At 48.7% G+C, this 21,530-nt stretch overlaps 1 protein-coding gene, 1 long non-coding RNA gene and 2 other non-coding genes across 5 annotated transcripts; all 4 read left to right on the forward strand.

The window, feature by feature from the left end:
- The first annotated feature begins 10,800 nt into the window (after positions 1–10,800).
- On the forward strand, positions 10,801–13,025 carry LOC121161778 (heat shock 70 kDa protein 1-like). Of its 2 annotated transcripts, XM_040988386.1 has the most exons (2): positions 10,822–11,326; positions 11,384–13,025. In XM_040988386.1, the coding sequence occupies exons 1-2, from the start codon at positions 10,916–10,918 to the stop codon at positions 12,848–12,850; spliced, it is 1,878 nt and encodes a 625-aa protein (XP_040844320.1). In that variant the 5' UTR covers positions 10,822–10,915; the 3' UTR covers positions 12,851–13,025. The 2 variants fall into 2 exon arrangements, with proteins under 2 accessions (XP_040844321.1, XP_040844320.1); XM_040988387.1 differs by having other exon boundaries at positions 10,801–13,025.
- A 3,654-nt stretch (positions 13,026–16,679) lies between these two features.
- On the forward strand, positions 16,680–18,737 carry LOC121161771. Its single transcript, XR_005884721.1, has 4 exons — positions 16,680–16,742; positions 16,926–17,096; positions 17,180–17,221; positions 18,176–18,737. It is a non-coding gene; the product is annotated as an uncharacterized LOC121161771 (long non-coding RNA).
- Positions 17,017–17,080, forward strand: LOC121161804. Its single transcript, XR_005884724.1, has one exon. It is a non-coding gene; the product is annotated as a small nucleolar RNA SNORD48 (small nucleolar RNA).
- On the forward strand, positions 18,021–18,087 carry LOC121161803. The gene has a single exon (XR_005884723.1). It is a non-coding gene; the product is annotated as a small nucleolar RNA SNORD52 (small nucleolar RNA).
- Positions 18,738–21,530: the final 2,793 nt, after the last annotated feature.

A 21,530-nucleotide genomic window follows, 5' to 3' on the forward strand; every position in this document is an offset into this window, starting at 1 on the left:
GGATGGCTGTAGAAGGACATTATGATCCTAGAAGGTCAGCGAGCACAGGATTACAACTGATTGGATAGTATTTGTATGAAAACAATCGAATGGATACCTTTTGTATAACTGCTTGGATATCATTTGGATGAGAACAGTTGAGTGGACAGCATGTGAATGAGAACAATTGGTAGAATACACGAAACAAAACAAAATTCCAAACAAAAATACAGAAACAGTTGATGGGTTCTGTTGATAAGCTCAATACTCCCTCCCTTATCCATATGACCCTCGGTGAATCAAGTCTGATGCCACTAATAAACTTCGGCTATTGACCATCAGAGTCCACGCGTGTTATTATCGGCTCCGTGCACCAAGTGCATCGCTGCGGGACAGCGACAGATGGGTCTGAAAGGTCTTTACTAATTCTATAGCTCCCTCAACCTATGTTCCAGGAGGTCATAAAGTGAATTTACTTTCTAGGTATATAGGCAGGTAATGGCTAGTTTTTAGACAACCGGTGATAACCTTGCTTGATCTGGTCAGGGAAGCTCTCTTTTCTCCATTCTGGTTATTTAAACCTTCATCTCTAATGAGAGGTGTTTGGTAGGTCCTTCCAATATGTACCCATTTCTGAACATCCCCCTGAATTCCAAGGAGTGGTATTGGCCACTGGTTTAACAAGACACTAGATGCCATCATTTGTTTTGCTTTATTTTATTTTTAATTTTTATTGGAAAGTCAGATATACAGAGAGAGAGAGAGGGAGACAGAGAGGAAGATCTTCCATCCAATGGTTCACTCCCCAATAGGTTACAATGGCCAGAGCTGTGCCGATCCGAAGCCAAGAGCCTGGAGCCCCTTCTTGGTCTCCTAATGCGGGTGCAGAGTCCCAAGGCTTTGGGCTTTTTCTACTTCCTTCCCAGGCCACAAGCAAGAAGCTGGAAGGGACGTGGTACCAGTGCCCATATGGGATCTCAGTGGGTGCAAGGCAAGGACTTCAGCTGCTAGGCTACCATGCTGGGTCTAATTAGTTTTATTTTAACAATAAAAATATGTGGCTATTGTTGAGGTTTAGCATGTCTAACCATCACCTACAATGCTGGTATCCCATATGAGCACTGGTTCCAGACCTGGATGCTTCATTTCTAATCCAGCTCCCAGCAAATGTGCCTAGGAAAGTAGCAGAGGATGCCCCAAATGTTCCCCTGCACCCTTATGGGAGACCCAGGTAAAGCTCCTGGTCCCTGGCTTTGGTCTGACCCAGCCCCAGTCATTGTGATCCTTTGGAGAGTGAACCAGGAGATGGAAGATCTACCTTTCCCTCTGTAATTCTACTTTCTAAATAGATAAATTAAAAAATAAAACTGAAAATAAATAAATAAATGAACCAAATACAAGAAATCAGTAGAGGCAATAATTGGATAAGATTGTATAGATACTAGTGACTATTTTTGACAACACAGGACAGTAAAACAGTCCAGGTTGTGTTGCAGCAGGCTTAAGCTATCACTTGTGAAGCCAAATCTCATATGGGAACCACTTCAAATCCCAGTTGCTCCACTTCAGATCCAACACCTTACTAATGCGGTGAGGAAAGCTGTAGAAGACAGTCCCTGCACTTGCACCTCCGTGGGAGACCAGATGGAGTTCTAGGTTCTTGCTTCCTCCTGTACTAGACTCAAGTATTACAGCCTTTCGGGGAGTAAACCATCTGATGGATGTTCAATGTCTCTTGCTTTTTTCTTTCTCTCTTTCTGTAATTCTGCCTTTCAAACAAATACAATGAAACTTAAAAATATATAAGTACTTATCATCAACCTTATTTATTTGGCATCATGGTTTAGGATTGTACAGAATACAGGCAACAGAGCTAACAGGCTGTAATGGAATAGCAGTGTCATGGCATAGCAGGTTAGGGTGTCACCTGTGGCGTTGGCATCCTTTATGAACACTGATTTGACTCCTGATTACTAGATTTGGCCAGGCCATTGAGGCCATTTGAGGAATGAGCCAGTGGATGGAGGATATCTCTTTATATCTCTCACTCTCTGTCTCTGTATCTCTGTTTCAAATAAACAAACAAATCTTTAAAAAATTAACTAGGCGAGAAATGTAACCTAGTGCCAGACATTCAGATAAAACCCTATGAACTTCGGACTGTATGGCAAAGATCTCCAAGAAATCCTGAATTGAAATCCAAGTCCTTCACCTTTGCTGAAGCAGGGAGTTGGGTTGTTGTTTTTTCCCAGTCTGTAAGCAGCTTCAGTTAAGGCGCAATTTACAAGTCTCCCTGTATGTTTGCCTGTGAAAGTCAACAGCACATAATGAAATATGGTAGAGTAATGTCAGAGGCATTAGCAGTCAATTCTTCGTCTCAGTGCATGAAGAATTATGAAGCAGACCATGGAGGGGCCAGGTGGGAAGATGTTGATAAAAATGATATTCTCACTGAAACGAGATTCCTGTTTACCATGAGGGTGTCCAAGGTAGGGACCCATCAAGGCCTGTGAACTGGGAGCTTACACAGGGAGCTAGCAACTGACCAGTTCTCTCTTTTATTTATTTGAAAGGTAGAGTTACACACAGAGAGAGGATAAAGACAAAGGGAAGGAGACAAAGAGAGAGAGAGATCTTTCATCCACTGGTTTACTCCCCAGAGGGCTGCAATGGCCAGGGCTGGGCCAGGCTGAAGTTAAGTGATTCAACTAGATCTTGCATGTCAGTGCAGAAAACCAAGGACTTGAGCCGTTATCTACTGCTTTCCATGTGCATTCCAATGTGCAGGAAGCTGGATCTGAAGCAGAGCAACTGGGACTGAAACAGCACCCATACAGGATGCTGGTGGGTGCTGGTGCTGTGAGAGAGTTAACCTACCACCTGTTAGGCAATAACACTGGCTCCTGATCCAATTCTTCTACATAGTTTTACTACGTCAGGGGTCTGATTTATTTATTGTCTGTCTCTTGTGTAGCAGTCATGATTCCTGACAAGTTAACAAACATTATTATACCATCCACTTGGGAGATGTCATTAGTGAGAAACATTTTTGTCCTTACAAATTAAGATAGGTTATTTCCAACTGATCACTTGTTGAACTTTGAGACTTGTGGCCTAGTTTATTGTATGGTTTCCTAACCAATGGAACCCATTGTGTGCCCCAACTTTCAACTTTTTTTCATTTTCTTGGGGCAATGACTTATCTAATCAGCAGATGGCAGGTGTCACACAAACATTTGGTTCCTACCGGGGTCTTTCCTAATTGCCCACTAACCTCCTAACTCCTCACAAAGGGGCCCTAAATTACTGTAAGGGATTAGGGGATGATGACTGTGGTGGCAACTTCCTGCTTATAAGGGGCCTAGATCTGGACTGGCAGCAGAACATTTTTCTGAGTGTTGGTCTAAGGATCCCTGGTAGAATGAGATTCCACGGGGGCTCCATCTGCAATACCATCTGTAGCTTGGGAGCCTCCATTTGAGCAGAGATAAATTTTACAAGAGGGATAAATATACAGAGTTTTAAGGCTGGGGCTTTTAGGAGAAACATGTAAAAAGGTTTGAGGTAAAAGTAAAAGAATAACCAAAGTGATAATGGTAAAAAGTATGCCTAGCTTTTTAGCCATGCACTGTTATGCAATTGTCAGACACCCATGCATAAGAACTCTTCCTGGACCTTTCTACGTTTACTTGCTGGATATTAAAATTAGTGGCAAATTAAGCCTATCAGTATAGAGTGGTGTGTTGCTGTGGCTTGACTGGTTTAGTTGCTGCCTGCAGCACTGGTATTCCATATGGACACTGATTCAAGTCCTGACTGCTTCACTTCAGATCCAGCTAATGTACATAGGAAAGTAATGGAGTATGACTCAAGTGCTTGGACCCGTGTGGGAGACCCAGCTGAAGCTTCTGGCTCCAGGCTTTGACCTGGCTTTCTCCTGGCCATTATGGTCACCTGGGGAGTGAACCATAGGATGGAAGACTCTTCTCTTTGTCTCCTCTATCCTGTAACTCTCCTTTTCAAATAAATAGGTAAATAGATCTTTACAAAAAGTAAACATAAACTTAATTTAATAATATAAGTATAAAAATCAAATAAGATAATCATCATGACTAGTAACAATACAATAAGATCATCAGTGTATCAAATTTTTAGATATTTGCATCAATGGAATAAGCTTATATTTATACATAATTTTAGGGCTTGATATGGTGGCTCAGTGGCTAAAATCCTAGCCTTGTATGGGTACCAGTCCGTATCAGAGCTGCTCCACCTCTCATTCAGTTCCCTGATTGTGGCCTGCAAAAGCAAAAAAGGATGGCCCAAAGCCTTGGTATCCTGCACTCACATGAGAGACCTGGAAGAAGCTCCTGGCTCCTACCTTTGGATCAACTCTGCTCTGGCTGTTGCAACCAATTGGGCAGTGATCTAGCAGATGAAAGTTCTGTCTCTCTGTAAATCTGCCTTTCTAATAAAAAAATAAAATAAATCTTTAAAAAATAATTTTAACTCTTCTAAGACTCAGCTTTTGGACCCAGCATGGTAGCCTGAGTAAATCCTCACCTTACATGTGTCAGGATCCCATATGGGCACCAGTTTGTGTCCCAGTGGCCCTGCTTCCTATCCAGCTCCCTGCTTGTGGCTTGAGAAAGCAGTGGAGAACAACCGAAAGCCTTGGGACTCTGCGCCTGCATGACAGACCTGGAACAAACTCTGGGCTCCTGGCTTTAGACCAGCTCAGTTCTGGCTGTTGCAGCTGCGTGGTGAGTAAATCATAGGACAGATCTTTTCTCTGTATATCTAACTTCCCAATAAAAATAAATGTTTAAGAAAAAAAAAAAAAAAAGACAACGCTCTCTCTCTTAAGAAAAAAAGAGAGAGAGAGAGACAGAAGGGGTTGGCACAGTAGCCTAGCGGCCAGAGTCCTTGCCTTGCATGTGCTAGGATCCCATATGGAAGCCAGTTCTAATCCAGTCAGCCTTGCTTCCCATCCAGCTGCCTACTTGTCAAGGATGGCCCAAAGCCTTGGGAGCCTATGTCTGTGTGGGAGACTCAACTGAGGCTCCTGGCTTCTGCTCAGCATCAGCTGTTGCAGCTACTTGGGGAATGAGCCAGGGATGGAAGATCTTCACTCTGTCTCTCCTTCTCTCTGTATATCTGACTTACCAATAAAAATAAATAGATCTGGGCCTGGCGTGATGGCGCAGTGGTTAAGATCCTCGCCTTGCACGTCCGGGATCCCATATGAACGACGGTTCTAATCCCGGCAGCCCCGCTTCCCTTCCAGCTCCCTGCCTGTGGCCTGGGAAAGCAGTCCAGGACGGCCCAAAGCCTTGGGACCCTGCACCTGCGTGGGAGAACCAAAAGAAGTTCCTGCCTCCAGGCTTCGGATCGGCATAGCATCGGCTGTTGCGGGTACTTGGGGAGTGAATCATCGGATGGAAGATCTTCCTTTCTGTCTCTCCTCTCTGTATATCCACCTTTCCAATAAAATAAAATAAATCTTAAAAAAAAATAAGTATATCTTAAAAAAAAAAAGAAAAGAAGAAGAATCAACTCTTTCCAACAATCAGAACTTAAGAAAGACAATAGAGAACACAAGAAAAAAAATTTTTTTAAGGAGCCAGAATGGACGATCTATGACAAGGTGACCCTCAAGGTGCAGTTGCAGTAACATATGGAGACTGCCATCACTCCTTCAGTGCTCTATAAATCTATCCCAGGGATTACCTTTGTTGTACAGCCACCATCTTCTCTTAGGACCACTCTCTAAACTGACATTTAGTGCAGCGGGCAGCAGTTGCCTCAGATGCAGAGTCCTCTCTCACCTCTCGCTATGAGCCCAGATCAGCAGCAGCAGCATGGGGCCAAGGGCACAGAGTCTGAGGCTGGCTCCTAGGGCAGCCAAGAGCCATTCCCTCCCACCTTCTGCAAGGGGAACCAGGCCGGGAGACGGCCATTGAGGTCAACAACTCAGCCAATCCACTCCCATCAGCAACCAACCGGCTGGCCACTGGCACCCAGGCCGTTTATTGCCCTCAGGAGCCCTGAAACAACACTGCTTTTTGGTTCTCCCACTCCCTCCCATGTTCTCCCTGAATTCCAGAAGGAAAAACCTTCTGGGGAATGCAGCCTCTCCCAGCTCCATAACTCACCCCATCACCCAACCTGATGCCCCAAGTCCTTGTAGCTCAGTTCAGGCTTCTCACTCCTATTGTTAGCTGTGCCAAGAATTATCTGTCATGGTTGGCAGGCAGGGACTGTTGTTATAATTAGGAACTCTCCTCACCCAACAAACTACTCCACCCAAGTAACACCACTCCAACCCTGCCCCAGAATATCAGACTTAGTCAGGACTCAGGATTGACTATCCAGAAGGTTCTGTGAGCAGGGTGCCAGCCTTGCCAAGTGAAAAACAGGGCTCAGCCTCTTTCCTCATGATTCTGACCTGCCAACCTCTATTATATGGAAGGGGACTGGGCTGGGAGACACTGGAAGGAGAGGAAGTGGGCACTTGATGAGGAGAGCACATACCCCACAGTGCACATAGTGTTCACACAGCCTGCTGTAAGAAGAGGAGAGAGAGGGAAGACAGAGAATCTGTGATCTTCCACTACAGTTTCACTGCCCAAATGGCTGCAATGGTCAAGCAAAAGCCAGGAGCCTGGAACTCCACCCATGTCTTCCATCGGGTGGCAAGGTTCCAGGTACTTTCCACTGCTTTCCCAGGTGCGCTGGCACAGAGCTGGGTCAGAAGCTAACCAGTCAGAACTGGAATTACGCTCACTTTAGATGCTGGCATTATACACAGCCAAGCTACACCCTCTCCCTGTTAGTGAATAAAACATTAGGTGCCCTTGCTGATTCTGTATTTACTTGTCATCTGCATGACCATAGGAGGCCTCAGAATCTCTTGCATCATTGCCACTCATGTTTGAGCAGGGAAAGGCTGGATTCAGCAAGTGGTGCTTGTTTTGATTCAGCTGAAAGTAACGTCCTAGCCCTGCTGGTGGTCCCAGCCATGTAAGAACATCAGGATGATGACTGGGGTGTCAAATGACACAGTGTGGGAGAAGGGAGCCACCTTCTGAGTACATACTCTGAAACGGAAAATAAAGCACTGTCCCATTAATTCCTGATGCCATCATCCTGGAAAACAGACCTTGATTCTGCCCTAGAGATAAGCAGATAGAGACTTAAGTGTTTACTGTACAAATACTTCACTGGAAAAACAGAATAAAAGTGGTTTTAACAAAGACGCAGCATTCAGGCTGAACCCAGGTCTTCCTGCAGGTTTTCCACACTACTGGACACATTCAGGGCTCCCCTATTACTGCAGCTTTTCCAGCTTGGCTGTTTAGAATGTCTGTTTGTGGGCTTCATGTGTTAATGCCTTTGCTTTCTTCTGGATGAACTTGGAATTATACCATCTGTTGGAGAAATTGAGCAAAAACAGAGAAGAATCTATAAATCTTTTTTTTTTGTTTGTTTTAAAGATATGTCTTTAAAAATAGCAGAGAGAAGGAAAACATCAGGCTGAGGGTGATGCCTTCAGCAGAATCTTACTAGTGTGGAAGACACTGTTCTCTCTCTGGTCCCTTCTTCCTGTTCAATGTGTGTGATGGCTCCTCCAGGCTTAGGAAGCTGGATCTCATTCCTTCCAAGCACCATACCCAGCAAAAATCTAATTCCATAATTAATCAAGTTAAAATCTCCTTGGTGTTCGTGCAGTCACCTTAAATGGATAAGCAAATCCCATTACTGGATGTCTGCCCTGGGAAGCATCCAGTCCATAAGACAAAGTCCTGATAACCCTTGTCTCATCAAGAACAGGTCCAGAATATAGACGTATGTCTTTCCACGCCCATCCTTGGAGACAAACTTGACACAAAAGGTAGGTCAAGTCCGGTATTATATAGGCCAATGTGATACTGACTGGCTAATCCTCAGCCTCGCAGCGCTGTCATTCCATACACAGCAGTTATATGCTGGCTGCCTTCCGCCCTATCAGCTCCCTGATTATAGTCTAAAAAGCAGTTGAAGATGGCCCAGGTGCTTGAACTCCGCACCTGCATGGAGATCTGAAAGGACCTCATCACTCCTGGTTAATGATGAGCTAAGCTCTGGCCATTGTCTTTTTCTCTCTGCAAAACTTGCTCTTCCAATAAAAACAAATAATTTAAAGATCTAGTAGTGTATTCTGGTCTACTATGTGTAGATGACTGTCTAATGGCTGAAGGATAGTTGCAGTGGATCTTTTTGTGCTACTCCAGCAGCATCAAGATGTAGACCATTATCATTTCAACTTGCCAGGCAGTGGGGAGATGATGCCCCAATACAGACTGATGCTAAACTGCAGATGTAGGGACGGAAGGAGTGAATCCAGAAATGCCTTGGTGGGGCTTCAAGGTAACAGAATCCAAAATGAGGGGATGAGACAAATGGTGAGAACCTCAGATACTGAAGGTGAAAGCATGGGGGAATCCACAGCCACAGAGTGTATGGAAATATACAAAAACCTTCATGGAGTTCTGGCAGTCACCTTAGATGGATAAGCAGGACCTTCTACTGGCTTTCTGCCTTGGGAAGCAACCAGTCCAAAAGATAAAATCCTGATAACCATCCTCTCATGAAGAAACAGGTACAGAATATAGATGTGTAATTTTCCAGGCCAATCTGTGGAGGAAAACCTGACACAAAGAGCAGGTCAATTTTAGTACGGTGGCCTTCACCTCAGTGTATGGAGGTCTGAATCCTGTAACGCTTTCCGGTGGATCTTTTTCTCCCATTCCAGAGCAGCACAAAATGTAGAGCCTTAGCATCAATTCCACCTGCCAGGCAGTGGAGATGTGATGTCCCAGAAGGGAAATAGTTTAAATTGCAGATGTGAAATCAGAAATGCCAGTGCTGGTGCTTGATGGTGACAAAGATTGCAGAGTGAAGGGGTGAGACAGAATGTCTCTGGAACCTTAGGCATCGAAGATGAAAGTGTGGTCAGAGAAGGCACAAATGGAAATTTCCTCAGGTTTAACCAGTCTGACTGGACTGGGAGGAGGTTCACTCAGGAGCTCCATCTGATTGTCAAAGAAGCACTGCCTACCAGAATAGTCACACGCCTACACACATACAAACACACACACACACACACACACACACACACACGGTTGTTATCTCCTGCACTATACCTTTAGCTCAGCAAATTACACTTGAATGAACAACTGAATACCCTCGAATCCCAGGGGGAGTGTGTTGATTGTGGACTTGAGAGAAAGCAAGGCAGAGGGAGCTTGAAAGGCATATGGAGGGCAAGCAGGCCTTCTTCATCCGGATCCGGCTCCCTCCACTTGGGCCAGAACAAGTTTTTTTGTGGGGTGTGAACTCAGTTCCATCGATGTCCCTCACTTTTTCAAATTTCAGACACACAACACAGAGTCTTGCCTCACAAAAAAGGATGAAGGAGAAAAGGGGTAAATTGCCAGATGTAGTGCTGCTTTAAATGGGGGGATGGGAGGAAGCCACACAGGGCCTTGGTTCTGTGATTAAAACCTCAACGGTGAGCTAACTGCTTGACCAATAACCTCAGCACCCACAGCACTTAGAACTTGAATTAGGTGTTCAGCCCTTCTGCCTTGCCCTGAGGCTTTGCTTCCACCAGGCCCCCTGCCCACAGCTCTGGTGTTTGCTGTTGAAGAAGCCTGCAGGCTAAGCCCCCACCCTGCAGGCTCATCTAGCCCTACATTTAGTCTAAAACTAGCTAAGAGTTCAGGTGACACAGCCACCAGGGTCGAATTGAATTGGGACACAGATGAATTAACTCTGGATCATTCAGTGACCTAGGAGTTCGGCTCTGAGGAGTAGAGGTAAGGCAGGACGGGCTAAGTGGGACCCATCTGGGAAGAGAGAGAACCCAAGAAGCCAAATAACATTAAGGCTTACAAAATGGTAAGGAATGCGTAGGAGTTTTTGCTTATTGACATCTACCTCAAAACACCAAGAAAGGACAGTGACTGCGTCTGCAGAGTACTGACTCACCTACTACAAACTCGGAGCCCTTTCCTTTCCCAGAAATATTTTCCCGTGCTAAACACCCTCTGTCTTCAGAAATCCTTTTTATTTAATCAAAAGCCCCTGGGACTGGATAATAGTACAACAAAGAAGAAAAGCCTTGTCCAAAACTACACAGTGCACTCTATCCCGCAGGCTCTGTGTTAACTAAGAAAACAGAACTGTTCACGGGGGAGGAAGAGCCAATGTGTGCAAATGGGAGAGGCAGGACGTCCCTAGCCCCCACCGCCCAACTTAGAGCAAAGGGATCCGGGGCGCCGTTTGCCTCTCAAGAAAACTCCAAGCTTTCTCCGTCCGGGGCGTCCCCGCATTCACGGAGCCCGCATTCCAACCCGACACCGCCCAACCACTTCAGTCCCTCCCTCGGCGCTCACCGCCCCGCGCCCACAGCGCCCGCCCGCCGCCCTGCCCGTCCACAGCCGCCGCCCCGCTCGCTCCCCCGCCCCGCGGCTCCTCGGCTCGGCTCCAGAGAACCCCAGAAGCGTCTGGAGACTTCTGCCGAAGGACGGCCCCCTGCGCTCCCATTGGCCGCCAGAAGCCCGAGGGCCGGGCGCCCGGAGAAACGCCTGGAAGCTTCCCGAGCGGGCGGCCCGGCCGAGCTCGCTGATTGGCTGAGGAGGCGCGGGGCGGGGTGCGGGCGCGACGGATAAAGGCCGCGGCCGGCGGAGCGGGGCCACTGCGCTCCCGCGGTCCTGCCGGACAGCAGACGGGCAGCAGGCGGACAGCGGCGGCTGACGGACAGCAGGCGGACAGCAGGCGGACAGCGGCTGACGGACCGAGGCCAGCAGCGCCACCGCGAGCATCTCCCCCGGCGCGAGCCCGAGCGCGACTCCCGGTCCCTGAGCAGAGGCGGCGAGAGCGAGGCGGCGGCATGGCCAAGACGGTGGCGATCGGCATCGACCTGGGCACGACCTACTCGTGCGTGGGCGTGTTCCAGCACGGCAAGGTGGAGATCATCGCCAACGACCAGGGCAACCGCACGACGCCCAGCTACGTGGCCTTCACGGACACGGAGCGTCTGATCGGCGACGCGGCCAAGAACCAGGTGGCCATGAACCCGCAGAACACGGTGTTCGACGCGAAGCGGCTGATCGGGCGCAAGTTCGGCGACCCGGTGGTGCAGTCGGACATGAAGCACTGGCCGTTCCAGGTGGTGAGCGAGGGCGACAAGCCCAAGGTGCGGGTGAGCTACAAGGGCGAGAGCAAGGCGTTCTACCCGGAGGAGATCTCGTCGATGGTGCTGACCAAGATGAAGGAGATCGCCGAGGCGTACCTGGGCCAGGCGGTGAGCAACGCGGTGATCACGGTGCCGGCGTACTTCAACGACTCTCAGCGGCAGGCGACCAAGGACGCGGGCGTGATCGCGGGCCTCAACGTGCTGCGGATCATCAACGAGCCCACGGCGGCCGCCATCGCCTACGGGCTGGACCGCAAGGGCAAGGGGGAGCGCAACGTGCTCATCTTCGACCTGGGCGGGGGCACGTTCGACGTGTCCATCCTGACGATCGACGACGGCATCTTCGAGGTGAAGGCCACGGCGGGCGACACGCACCTGGGCGGCGAGGACTTCGACAACCGGCTGGTGAGCCACTTCGTGGAGGAGTTCAAGAGGAAGCACAAGAAGGACATCAGCCAGAACAAGCGCGCGGTGCGGCGGCTGCGCACGGCGTGCGAGCGGGCCAAGCGCACCCTGTCGTCCAGCACGCAGGCCAGCCTGGAGATCGACTCGCTCTTCGAGGGCATCGACTTCTACACGTCCATCACGCGGGCGCGCTTCGAGGAGCTGTGCTCGGACCTGTTCCGCGGCACGCTGGAGCCCGTGGAGAAGGCGCTGCGCGACGCCAAGCTGGACAAGGCGCAGATCCACGACCTGGTGCTGGTGGGCGGCTCCACGCGCATCCCCAAGGTGCAGAAGCTGCTGCAGGACTTCTTCAACGGGCGCGAGCTCAACAAGAGCATCAACCCGGACGAGGCGGTGGCGTACGGCGCGGCCGTGCAGGCGGCCATCCTGATGGGCGACAAGTCGGAGAACGTGCAGGACCTGCTGCTGCTGGACGTGGCGCCGCTGTCGCTGGGGCTGGAGACGGCGGGCGGCGTGATGACGGCGCTCATCAAGCGCAACTCCACCATCCCCACCAAGCAGACGCAGACCTTCACCACCTACTCGGACAACCAGCCCGGCGTGCTGATCCAGGTGTACGAGGGCGAGCGCGCCATGACGCGCGACAACAACCTGCTGGGCCGCTTCGAGCTCAGCGGCATCCCGCCGGCGCCGCGGGGCGTGCCCCAGATCGAGGTGACCTTCGACATCGACGCCAACGGCATCCTCAACGTCACCGCCACCGACAAGAGCACCGGCAAGGCCAACAAGATCACCATCACCAACGACAAGGGCCGGCTCAGCAAGGAGGAGATCGAGCGCATGGTGCAGGAGGCAGAGAGGTACAAGGCCGAGGACGAGGTGCAGCGCGACAGGGTGGCGGCCAAGAACGCCCTCGAGTCCTACGCCTTCAACATGAAGAGCGCCGTGGAGGACGACGGCCTCAAGGGCAAGATCAGCGAGGCCGACAAGAGGAAGGTGCTGGACAAGTGCCAGGAGGTCATCGCCTGGCTGGACGCCAACAGCCTGGCCGACAAGGACGAGTTTGAGCACAAGCGCAAGGAGCTGGAGCAGCTGTGCAACCCCATCATCAGCGGCCTGTACCAGGGCGCGGCTGGCCCTGGGGCCGCTGGGGGCTTTGGTGCCCACGGGCCCAAGGGCGGCTCTGGCTCTGGCTCTGGCCCCACCATTGAGGAGGTCGACTAGGGGCCTGGCCTCCCTCGGAGCCGTGCAACTGGGACGAAGGGACTGTGTTGTCAAATAGATATATGACATATATAGAAAATATGTATCTTTTTTGTCGGTCAGTCTGTACTGGTTAAGTTCCTTCCTTCTAAAGTGAGGTTCTAACCTCACAGTAACTGTGGCATAGTTATTCTTGTAGAGTGTTCTTTGGAAACTTTTGGAAACTTTGCAGTTTTTTCAAGTTTTGTACCATAATGTCTTTTTCTTCCTCAGATTAACCCACACTGCCACCCTCTGTACAGCTTTTGCATTGTAAAACACTTCATTGTTAAGCATCCTTAATTTTATAATATTTTTATTCAGAGATTTAAAAGTAAAGTCCTGAAGATGTAGTCTCTTCTTGTTTGTGGATGAGTTATATAGAGTCTCCATGCTGTAGCTGAGACAGTGCCACATAGGGAGATGCATGTAGTTGGGGACATGGCTGTGGATATTTTTGTCGTGTGTTCACTGAGTTGGTAAATGACATGCATTAGGTATGGAATAGGTTGCAAACATTTTTCTCTACTTCATGATCCTGTCCAAGCTGTTATGATTTGTTTTAGGTTAGATTCTTAATTAAGGCTGACCTAATAACAGTATAGGTATAACAATAGTAAATTTAATTTGCAGGAGAGGAAGAGAAAAGCTGTAAACACAGCTTTGGAGTATTAAGGTCATGTGGCTTTATCTCCGACAATCCTGAGGGGAGCTTCCTACTGAAGCAGGTGGAATCCTTCACATACCGCCAGCCTGAGAAAATCAAATATCCCTTTTCACCAAATTACAGCCTGGAAGTATGTCAGAAACAGTTTGTTTCACATGCATGTTCCAGCTTCATTAAATCCTCTCTTTGTGGTGGAAATATTTTAGCAATGATAAAATACAGAAACACTCTTGGAAAACCTGACTTTGGTTTCTGAGCCAACTCTCAAAAGCTTAGTAACAGTGGTAATAATTAATGAAGCTCTTGTCCCTGACCACAGCATATACTAAATATTTAACTGCTGCAATAAGAATTGGGACTTTTTTGTTTGTTTGTGTTTTTAAGATTTATTTATTTTTATTGGAAAAATAGATCTACAGCGAGCAGAAGAGACAGATTTTCTGTCAGCTGGTTCACTCCAGGAGCCAGGAGCTTCTTCTGTGTCTCTCTCATTTGTGCAGGGTCCCAAGGCTTTGGGCCCTCCTCAACTGCTGTTCCAGGCCACAAGAGGGAGTTGGAGGGGAAGTAGAGCAGCAGGAACAGTAAGTTGCTCATATGGCATCCTGGTGCATGCAAGGACTTTAGCCACTAGGCTATTGTACCACGTCCATTTATTTGTGTTTTGAGACAAGGTCTAGGTGTTGGAGGAGGAGAGGGGGTTACCCAGTTCTTGGACTGCATCTCACACTGTTCACTGCACATATTAGACCTTGAGTTGCCATGACAACCAAGGCAATGAGAGTCTCCCTCTGCTTCTCTGCCCAGACCTAGGGAGTGGGAGGCTGCTGGCCATGCTCCCAGACAGGACAAGACAGTCACCTGACTACTCTCATTCAAGATATCTCCTAAGGCCATCACCTGGATCCCATACGTTGTTCCCTAGGTTCAAAGAAAGGGAGAAAAACAAAACAAAACTTTAAAAAAGCCCAAGTCATTTCCCTTAAAGCCATTATCCAGTCAGCCTTTTCACTTCCCTACTCCTTCTTGCAGCAACACTTCCTGCCGCTTTGCTCTGAGTAAAGAATTATTATACTTGTACTTGTTTCCTGGCTTTTTATTTCCATTCTCAGCCAAGGAAAGAACCCACTAAGCTTTGCCAGTAACATGTTTTTGTTTTGTTTTGTCTTTTAAGTGACATGCAGTAGGAGGAGCAATTCCTTCGCTTCAAGCTGTTAAAGCCATGGTATTCTACTCTAGTGGTAGAATAAATCAAGTGGAGGAAAAACATAAAAAAATACAACTGTCAGGCCACTTCAAAATCTTAGTCTGTATTTGTATTTAAAGCTGCCCAGTATTTCTAGAGTGCAGCACAGGTTGACAGAAACCAGTCAAGGAGAGGCTCTTGTTGATTTTATGTATAAGAGGGTTAGGAAGTGGGAAAGGGAGGATGGGAAATTTCCAGCTACAGTACAATGAGCTGAATAATTTTGGGATTTGGCGGAATAAATTTGGGGCTCCCTTCTTAGGTCTGACAAGTAGCAGTATCTGAATGGGAGAAATCATGGCCTGTTTGTACACATACACAGGTTGTTGACTCAAAATAATTTGGAATATCACCCCAGGTGGACCTTGGCCTGTGGCTGTGCTGAAATTCATCAAATAAGTGGTTACCACAGAAGTCTTAGAAGACAACTTCGTATATTTTATATAAGGCTCAAACCTTGATGCTTGAAGAGGAGAAACCAAAACAACTGCAAGGGATGAGAGAGGTTTGCTGTGCCCACAGTGACCTCCTTCCAAATGCTACTCTTAGCTTCTTGCACCTGTGTTACAGAAGTGCAAAGGATGACCGATTCTGTATGGCTTAGCTCCCCCATTTCATCCTCTGATAGAATTTTCAACAAAGATAAACATGCCCCATTAGAAATATATGCATTTATAAACAAAGGGGAATCGTGAAGGGTCTACAAGGTACAATCTGGAATTTGAGTTGGAGGGATTGGGTGGCAAGAGCAAAACAGTGAGGAAGAGGGGAAAGCAGAGGATGAGGCCTGGCTGTTGCCACTGCACACCAGTTGGGCCCCGGCTTCCAATTCCCCTGTGGCCTGTGCTAGTAAGAGGGTGCTGAATGCTTCCACCATTGTGGTCCCAGACCACTCACTACACATTAAAAGGACAGGAAGCAGAGAAAACAGGAAGCAGTGTTGAATGGGTATAGCTTTCCAAGTTGGGGAAGATGAAAACGTTTTGGAGACACACTGTACTTAACACTCCTGAAAAGATCGTGTCTACAGTTTATTACAACAATTTATTCCATATTTTCTAAAAACCGAGAGGAGTTTGAAAAGTGCAATGCCAAAAAAACTGATATATGATTAAAGAGGCAGAAATGCTAATTGACTTACTGTACATTATGCAAATATAGTTATCAAACGGTAAGCCATAAGTATGCACAATTTCCTAAAACAAATATTTTAAATTTAAACTTCAAAAAATCGTTTTCAAACATAGGCAGTTTAATAAAGTCATTTTAAAAATTAAAAGGCTCAAAGCTGAAGGAGTGTGACAGGTGTGTATCTCCAGTGCAGGGGAGGGGGGCAATTCGGAACAAGGCAGCTGGGAGTCGGGGGGAGTGGGGGAAGGGACGGACCCCAAGCAGGGACCCCCAGAAGGGAGAACGGTCGGGACAGGGCAGCTGGGAGCCGGGTGAGGGGCACAGACCCCAAGCAGGCACCTCCCACAGAAGAAGGGAGAACAGTCGGGACAGGGCAGCTGGGAGCTGGGTGGGGGGTACGGACCCCAAGCAGGGACCCCCCCAGAAGGACGGAGAAAGTCCGCCCCACCCACCTCAACGAGCCGCGGGCGGCGCCGAGCTCTCGCGGGAGCGGCCGCAGGGGCCTTATTTGTGCCTGCTTTTCAAATTTCACAAAAAAACCTTCAAATAGTTGCAACATGCCTGTGAAATCTGTACAACGTACGGTCAAGGCCTTTCCTTTCGCTTTGTTTTATTCCGGTTTAGACAAACGACGCACAAGACGCTGCCCGCCGAGCCAGGCATGCAGGAAGACAGCCATGGTCCTCAGGCCCCCGGCGCGGCGTGGCCTTAAATAGCCCGCGCGGGGCGGGTCGGCCTCTTTGTGTGGTGGGATCGTGCTCGGCGGCATCATGGGGTCTCGGGGGCGTGCGGAAGGCCAGGGCCCGACCCCGGCCGCAGACGCCCTCCCGCAGGTGCCGCGGGGCTCCGCCGGGGGTGGGGAGTGCAGTCCCGGGCTGAGCGGGATGAACGACTATAACAGACTAGAGTTTCTGAGGTGTCCGTGACGCCATTGCTTGGAACTGACCCAGCCCGGGGCGCCGGGGGACGACGCTGGGGTGTCCTCTGCGCCTGCTAATGCCACAATGTCTTTACAGGCTCCCCTTCCGCGCTGGCCGGCCCGCAGCGTCCTGATGGGTGGTGAGTGGATTGCGCGGGTGCCTGGCCGCCTTCATGTGGGACCACGAGGGTAATGATGACCTTAGGTGATTCTGAGTGCCATCGCTGACGCCATCACCGCAGCGCGCTGACCGCCCTCTGCCCCCGAGGTTGGGGTCCTAGGCCCTGGGCTGGGGGAGGTTGGTGGCAGGAGGGGCTCCGTTGCTAATGGTGGTATTTCTTTCCCTACTAGGGGTTGCAGGACCGCCCTCTCCCGTGTTATCAGTGAGCAAAGGTGAGTGTTATCTGGGGGGCTGGTCTATCCCCTAGGTTACTCGGGAAACGGTTGCCGGGACCGGAAATCCGTCCCTCTCCCTTGTGGGTGGCTGGAACTTGAACCAGCACCTAAGCTGGGAGTTTGGAAGTGCAATGGCTAGAGCTACCCAGCAGTCTGGTGTGGGATGCGCGGCCTCCCGTCCAGTGATATAACCCGCATCCTGGATCTGCCTGATGTGAATGAGCTTGTGGAACAATATGAATATTCCACCTGGTCTCGGACCCTCTTTTCTTTGTAGCTGTGGCTGGATTTCTAACTTGTATTTAATAGCCTGGGCTTCTGTTTGAGCCTGTCTCCACCATTTGGGGGCGGGGGGGAATCGGTGGATTTAAGGTCTGGTGCCCCCCACCCCCATGGCCTTGGGCACCTTTGCAGTTTTAAATTTATTCTCTACATCTTCCTTCTGAGATTTGTAAAAAAAAAAAAAAAAATCTGTTTAGCACAGATGTGTAGAGATAGTGACTGCATCTGCCTGGTTTACTGGCAAAATGACCACAGCAGCCAGGTCTGGGTCAAAGCTGGGAACCTGGAATTCAGTCTTGGAGTCCATGTGGAAGATGAACGCTTGGATTATCTTTCCGGGTATATTTGGCGTTAGTTGTCAGGAGCAGAATGGTCAGGATTAGTACTCTGATGGGATGCTGTCATAAATCAAAAAGCAGGTTATCCTACCCCACAATGTAAGCCCCAGCCCCTCGCTGGAACTCACACTGGATCCATTTCCTACTTTGGCTGCCCTGATCCAAGTCTCTAAACTGGGAATGATGATCTCACAGACTAGAGTCTCTGACACTGGTCCTGATGTCAAACTTAAGTTCTGACTCATTTAGGAGACTGGATACTTGGCTTCCTGGGGGGCACAAGGGAGAGCCATGGTTCTCATTCTTAGTAATTCTACTTGTGTCTTTCTAGGATGAGAGCTCTGGGACCCCAGCTGGGGTAGTGTCCCTTCATGCAAGTTTTGGAGCTAGCCCATTAGTCATACAGACAGGCCTGGCTATGTGATGATTCCTGCTGCTGTTTCATCCTTGGGCTGTGACGGGTGGAGAGGAAGCCCTTCCGCGGCAGCAGTAAGTGTCATTGCCTTTGGTTGTCCGGTGGAGTGGTAATGATGACTTCGTTGGACTAGAGTCTCTGAGCTTTCTCTGAGGATCTTTAAAACCACCTGATCCACTCCGGCTTCCCCAGCACCCTGTGGGGCATGTCCCTTGCAGTGTGGTTTCCCTGCTGGTTGCTACCATGGTTCTAACACATGTTCCATTTGTGAAGTTGCAGAATTTGGCTGACAAGGATGTCTTCTCGTGTGGAATAGATCTTCAGAACTGAAGCCTTCTGGGTGTTTCCTGAGTGGTTATCGACAAATGCAAAAATACTGGAAAGAAATTCTGAGGCCCAAACATGTCAAGTAGAAAGCTTGATTTTTGTTTCGTGCAAGTGCCTAATTAAAGATTTCAATAAAACTATTTGAAGTAAATAATGGATTGGTCTCATTGGAAACAAGATGTGGTACAAGATTAAGGGGAGTGGAGAGTGACACCCACCAGTAAACAGTCAAAATAGTTGGCATACGTGAGATTATTTAACAGGTGGAGTTGGAGAGTCAGGTATACAGAGAGAAGAGATGGGAAGATCTTTTGTCCAAAGGCTCACTCCCCAGGCAGCCTCAACAGCCAGAGCAGAGCTGAAAGAAAACCAGGATACTCTTCAGGTCACACACACAGGTGCAAGGCCCCAAGGCTTTGGGCCTGCTGTCCCAGGGAGCTGGAAGGGAAGCTGGGGATTAGAACCAATGCCCATGTGGGATCCCAGAGAGTTCAAGACAAGGGCTTTGAAAACTCGGCCTTTGTGCTGGGTCCTCATTCTCAGTTTTACCAGCCATACATGTTCAATAATTGGGTCTAGAAATCTAAGGACTGAACCAATAGATGGTAGTTACTCTGACTTCAAGTGGGTGTGGCGGTGGAGCGCATTTAGCCACTGCTTGGAACACTCCCCATCACATGCTGGTTTGAGTCCTAAGTTCAGGCCACTGCTCTTGGTTCCCGTGACCCACCTGTGGGAGCTCCTGTCTGACTTCAGCCTGCCCCAGCCTTGGCTGTTGAAACCAAGGGAAGTTGGGAGGATGAACCAGAAAAAGATGTGTCGTCCACCCTTTTAAATGAACAGATGTTTGAAAATGATAATGTGCATTTTACATAAGACTGGTTTGGAGAATTGTTTTTTGTCATTTTTGAAGGGCAGAAATCCTGCATCCATTAGTTCCCCAAATGCCCGCATTGGCCAGGATCCCAGAAACTAATTGAGGTTTTTGTTTTTTAAGATTAATTGTCACTGGAAAGGCATATTTATGGACAGAAGGAGATACAGAAAAATCTATCTGGTTCACTCCCCAAGTGTCTGAAACAGCAGGAATTGAACCAATCCAAAGCCAGAAGCCAAGGGCCACCTTGAGGCCTCCAATGTGGGTGCAGAGTTCCAAGGCTTTGAGCCACGTACTAATCCTTGCCCTGGCCACAAGCTGAATGGGAAGCAGAGCAGACCAGACATGAACCTGTGCCTGCATGGGATCCCAGTACTAGTAAGACCAGGATTTAGCCCATCGTGCTGGGGCCCCTAATCTGGTCTTGAACCTGGGTGCTCCAATATGGAGTACAGCAGTGGCGTTATGCAAAAACCTGCCTTGATACTACACAGTTCTGGGCCTTTGGGAAGCTGGCATATACTACACTGAAGGTTGTAGCTACGTGGGCTGAGACTATGGAAGCTGACAGGCAGAAGGGATGTTAACAGGGGGCTCATGGTAACTTCATATCTCCAAACTATTTTTTAAATTTTTATTCCAAAGCTTTTCTTGATAGGTTTGAAACAGTTTGTGATCTGTGATTCCCAAAGGATTGGGCAGAAGCTAACACTTGGAGCTCCCTTGAGAGACAACCACTAGAAGCGAGTATCGGGCCCAGCAGCGTGGCCTAGTGACTAAAGTCCTCAAATTGAACGCCCCGGGATCCCATATGGGCACCGGTTCTAATCCCGGCAGCTCCATTTCCCATCCAGCTCCCTGCTTGTAGCCTGGGAAGCAGTTGAGAATGGCCCAAAGCTTTGGGGCCCTGCACCCATGTGGGATACCCAGAAGAAGTTCCTGGATCCTGGCTCTGGACCGGCATAGCATCGGCCATTGCTGTCACTTGGGGAGTGAATCATCGGACAGAAGGTCTTCCTCTCTGTCTCTCCTCCTCTCTGATATATCTGACTTTCCAATAAATAAATAAATCTTAAAAAAAAAAAGAAGCTAGTATCAAAGTCACAAGGAAACCTAGTCTCAGAAACAAACCAGCAGGTGCAATAAAAGATGATATAACATCCAGGAAACAGCTGTTCACTAGATAGAGTAAGGAGGCTGGCAGTGTTCTGGAATAAAAAACTTAATCCTCTGAGCACGAACAGGGCATCATGAAAAAAGAGTAGACGAACAGGAGGCAGAAAAGAAAGCAAGTTGCAACTAAATAATTGAAATCAGAAAATGGTGAAATACAACCAACAGGTTAAATAGATGGAAAATTACTGAATTAAACTCTAGAGGGCCCAGCACAGTAGCCTAGTGGCTAAAATCCTCACCTTGCATGCCAGGGATCCCATATGGGTGTCGGTTCATGTCCCAGTGACCCCGCTTCCCATCCAGCTCCCTGCATCTGGCCTGGGAAAGCCGTTGAGGACAACCAAAAAAGCTTTGGGACCTAGCACCCACCTGGGAGACCTGGAAGAAGCTTCTGGATCCTGCCTTCGAAAAGCTCAGCTTGGGCCGTTACAGTTACTTGGGGAGTGAATCTGCAGACACAAGATCTTCCTCTGTGTAAATGTAACTTTCCAATAAAAATAAATATTTCAGGAAGAAAAAAAAAAAAAAGAGAAACCCTCGAATCTGCACAATGACTTCAAGTATCTAATCCTCTGCCTCCAAGTGCCAGCATCTCTTGGTGCCAGTTCATGTCCCAGCTGCTCTACTTCCCATCCAGCTCCCTGCTTGTGGCCTGGGAAAGCAGTCAAGGACGGCCCAAAGCCTTGGGACCCTGCACCCGTGTGAGAGACCTGGAGGAAGCTCCTGGCTCCTGGCTCCTGGCTTCGGATCGGCTCAGCACCGACCATTGCAATCACTTGGAGTGTGAATCATTGGACGGAAGATCTTCCTCTCTGTCTCTTCTCTCTGTATATCTGACTTTGTAATAAAAATAAATCAATCTTTAAAAAATAAAACAACAACAAAAAGGAT

The sequence above is a fragment of the Ochotona curzoniae genome, unplaced genomic scaffold (genome assembly GCF_017591425.1).
Source record: "Ochotona curzoniae isolate NIBS_2020 unplaced genomic scaffold, NIBS_Ocur_1.0 contig_4862, whole genome shotgun sequence".
In the NCBI taxonomy this organism is placed as follows: domain Eukaryota; kingdom Metazoa; phylum Chordata; class Mammalia; order Lagomorpha; family Ochotonidae; genus Ochotona; species Ochotona curzoniae.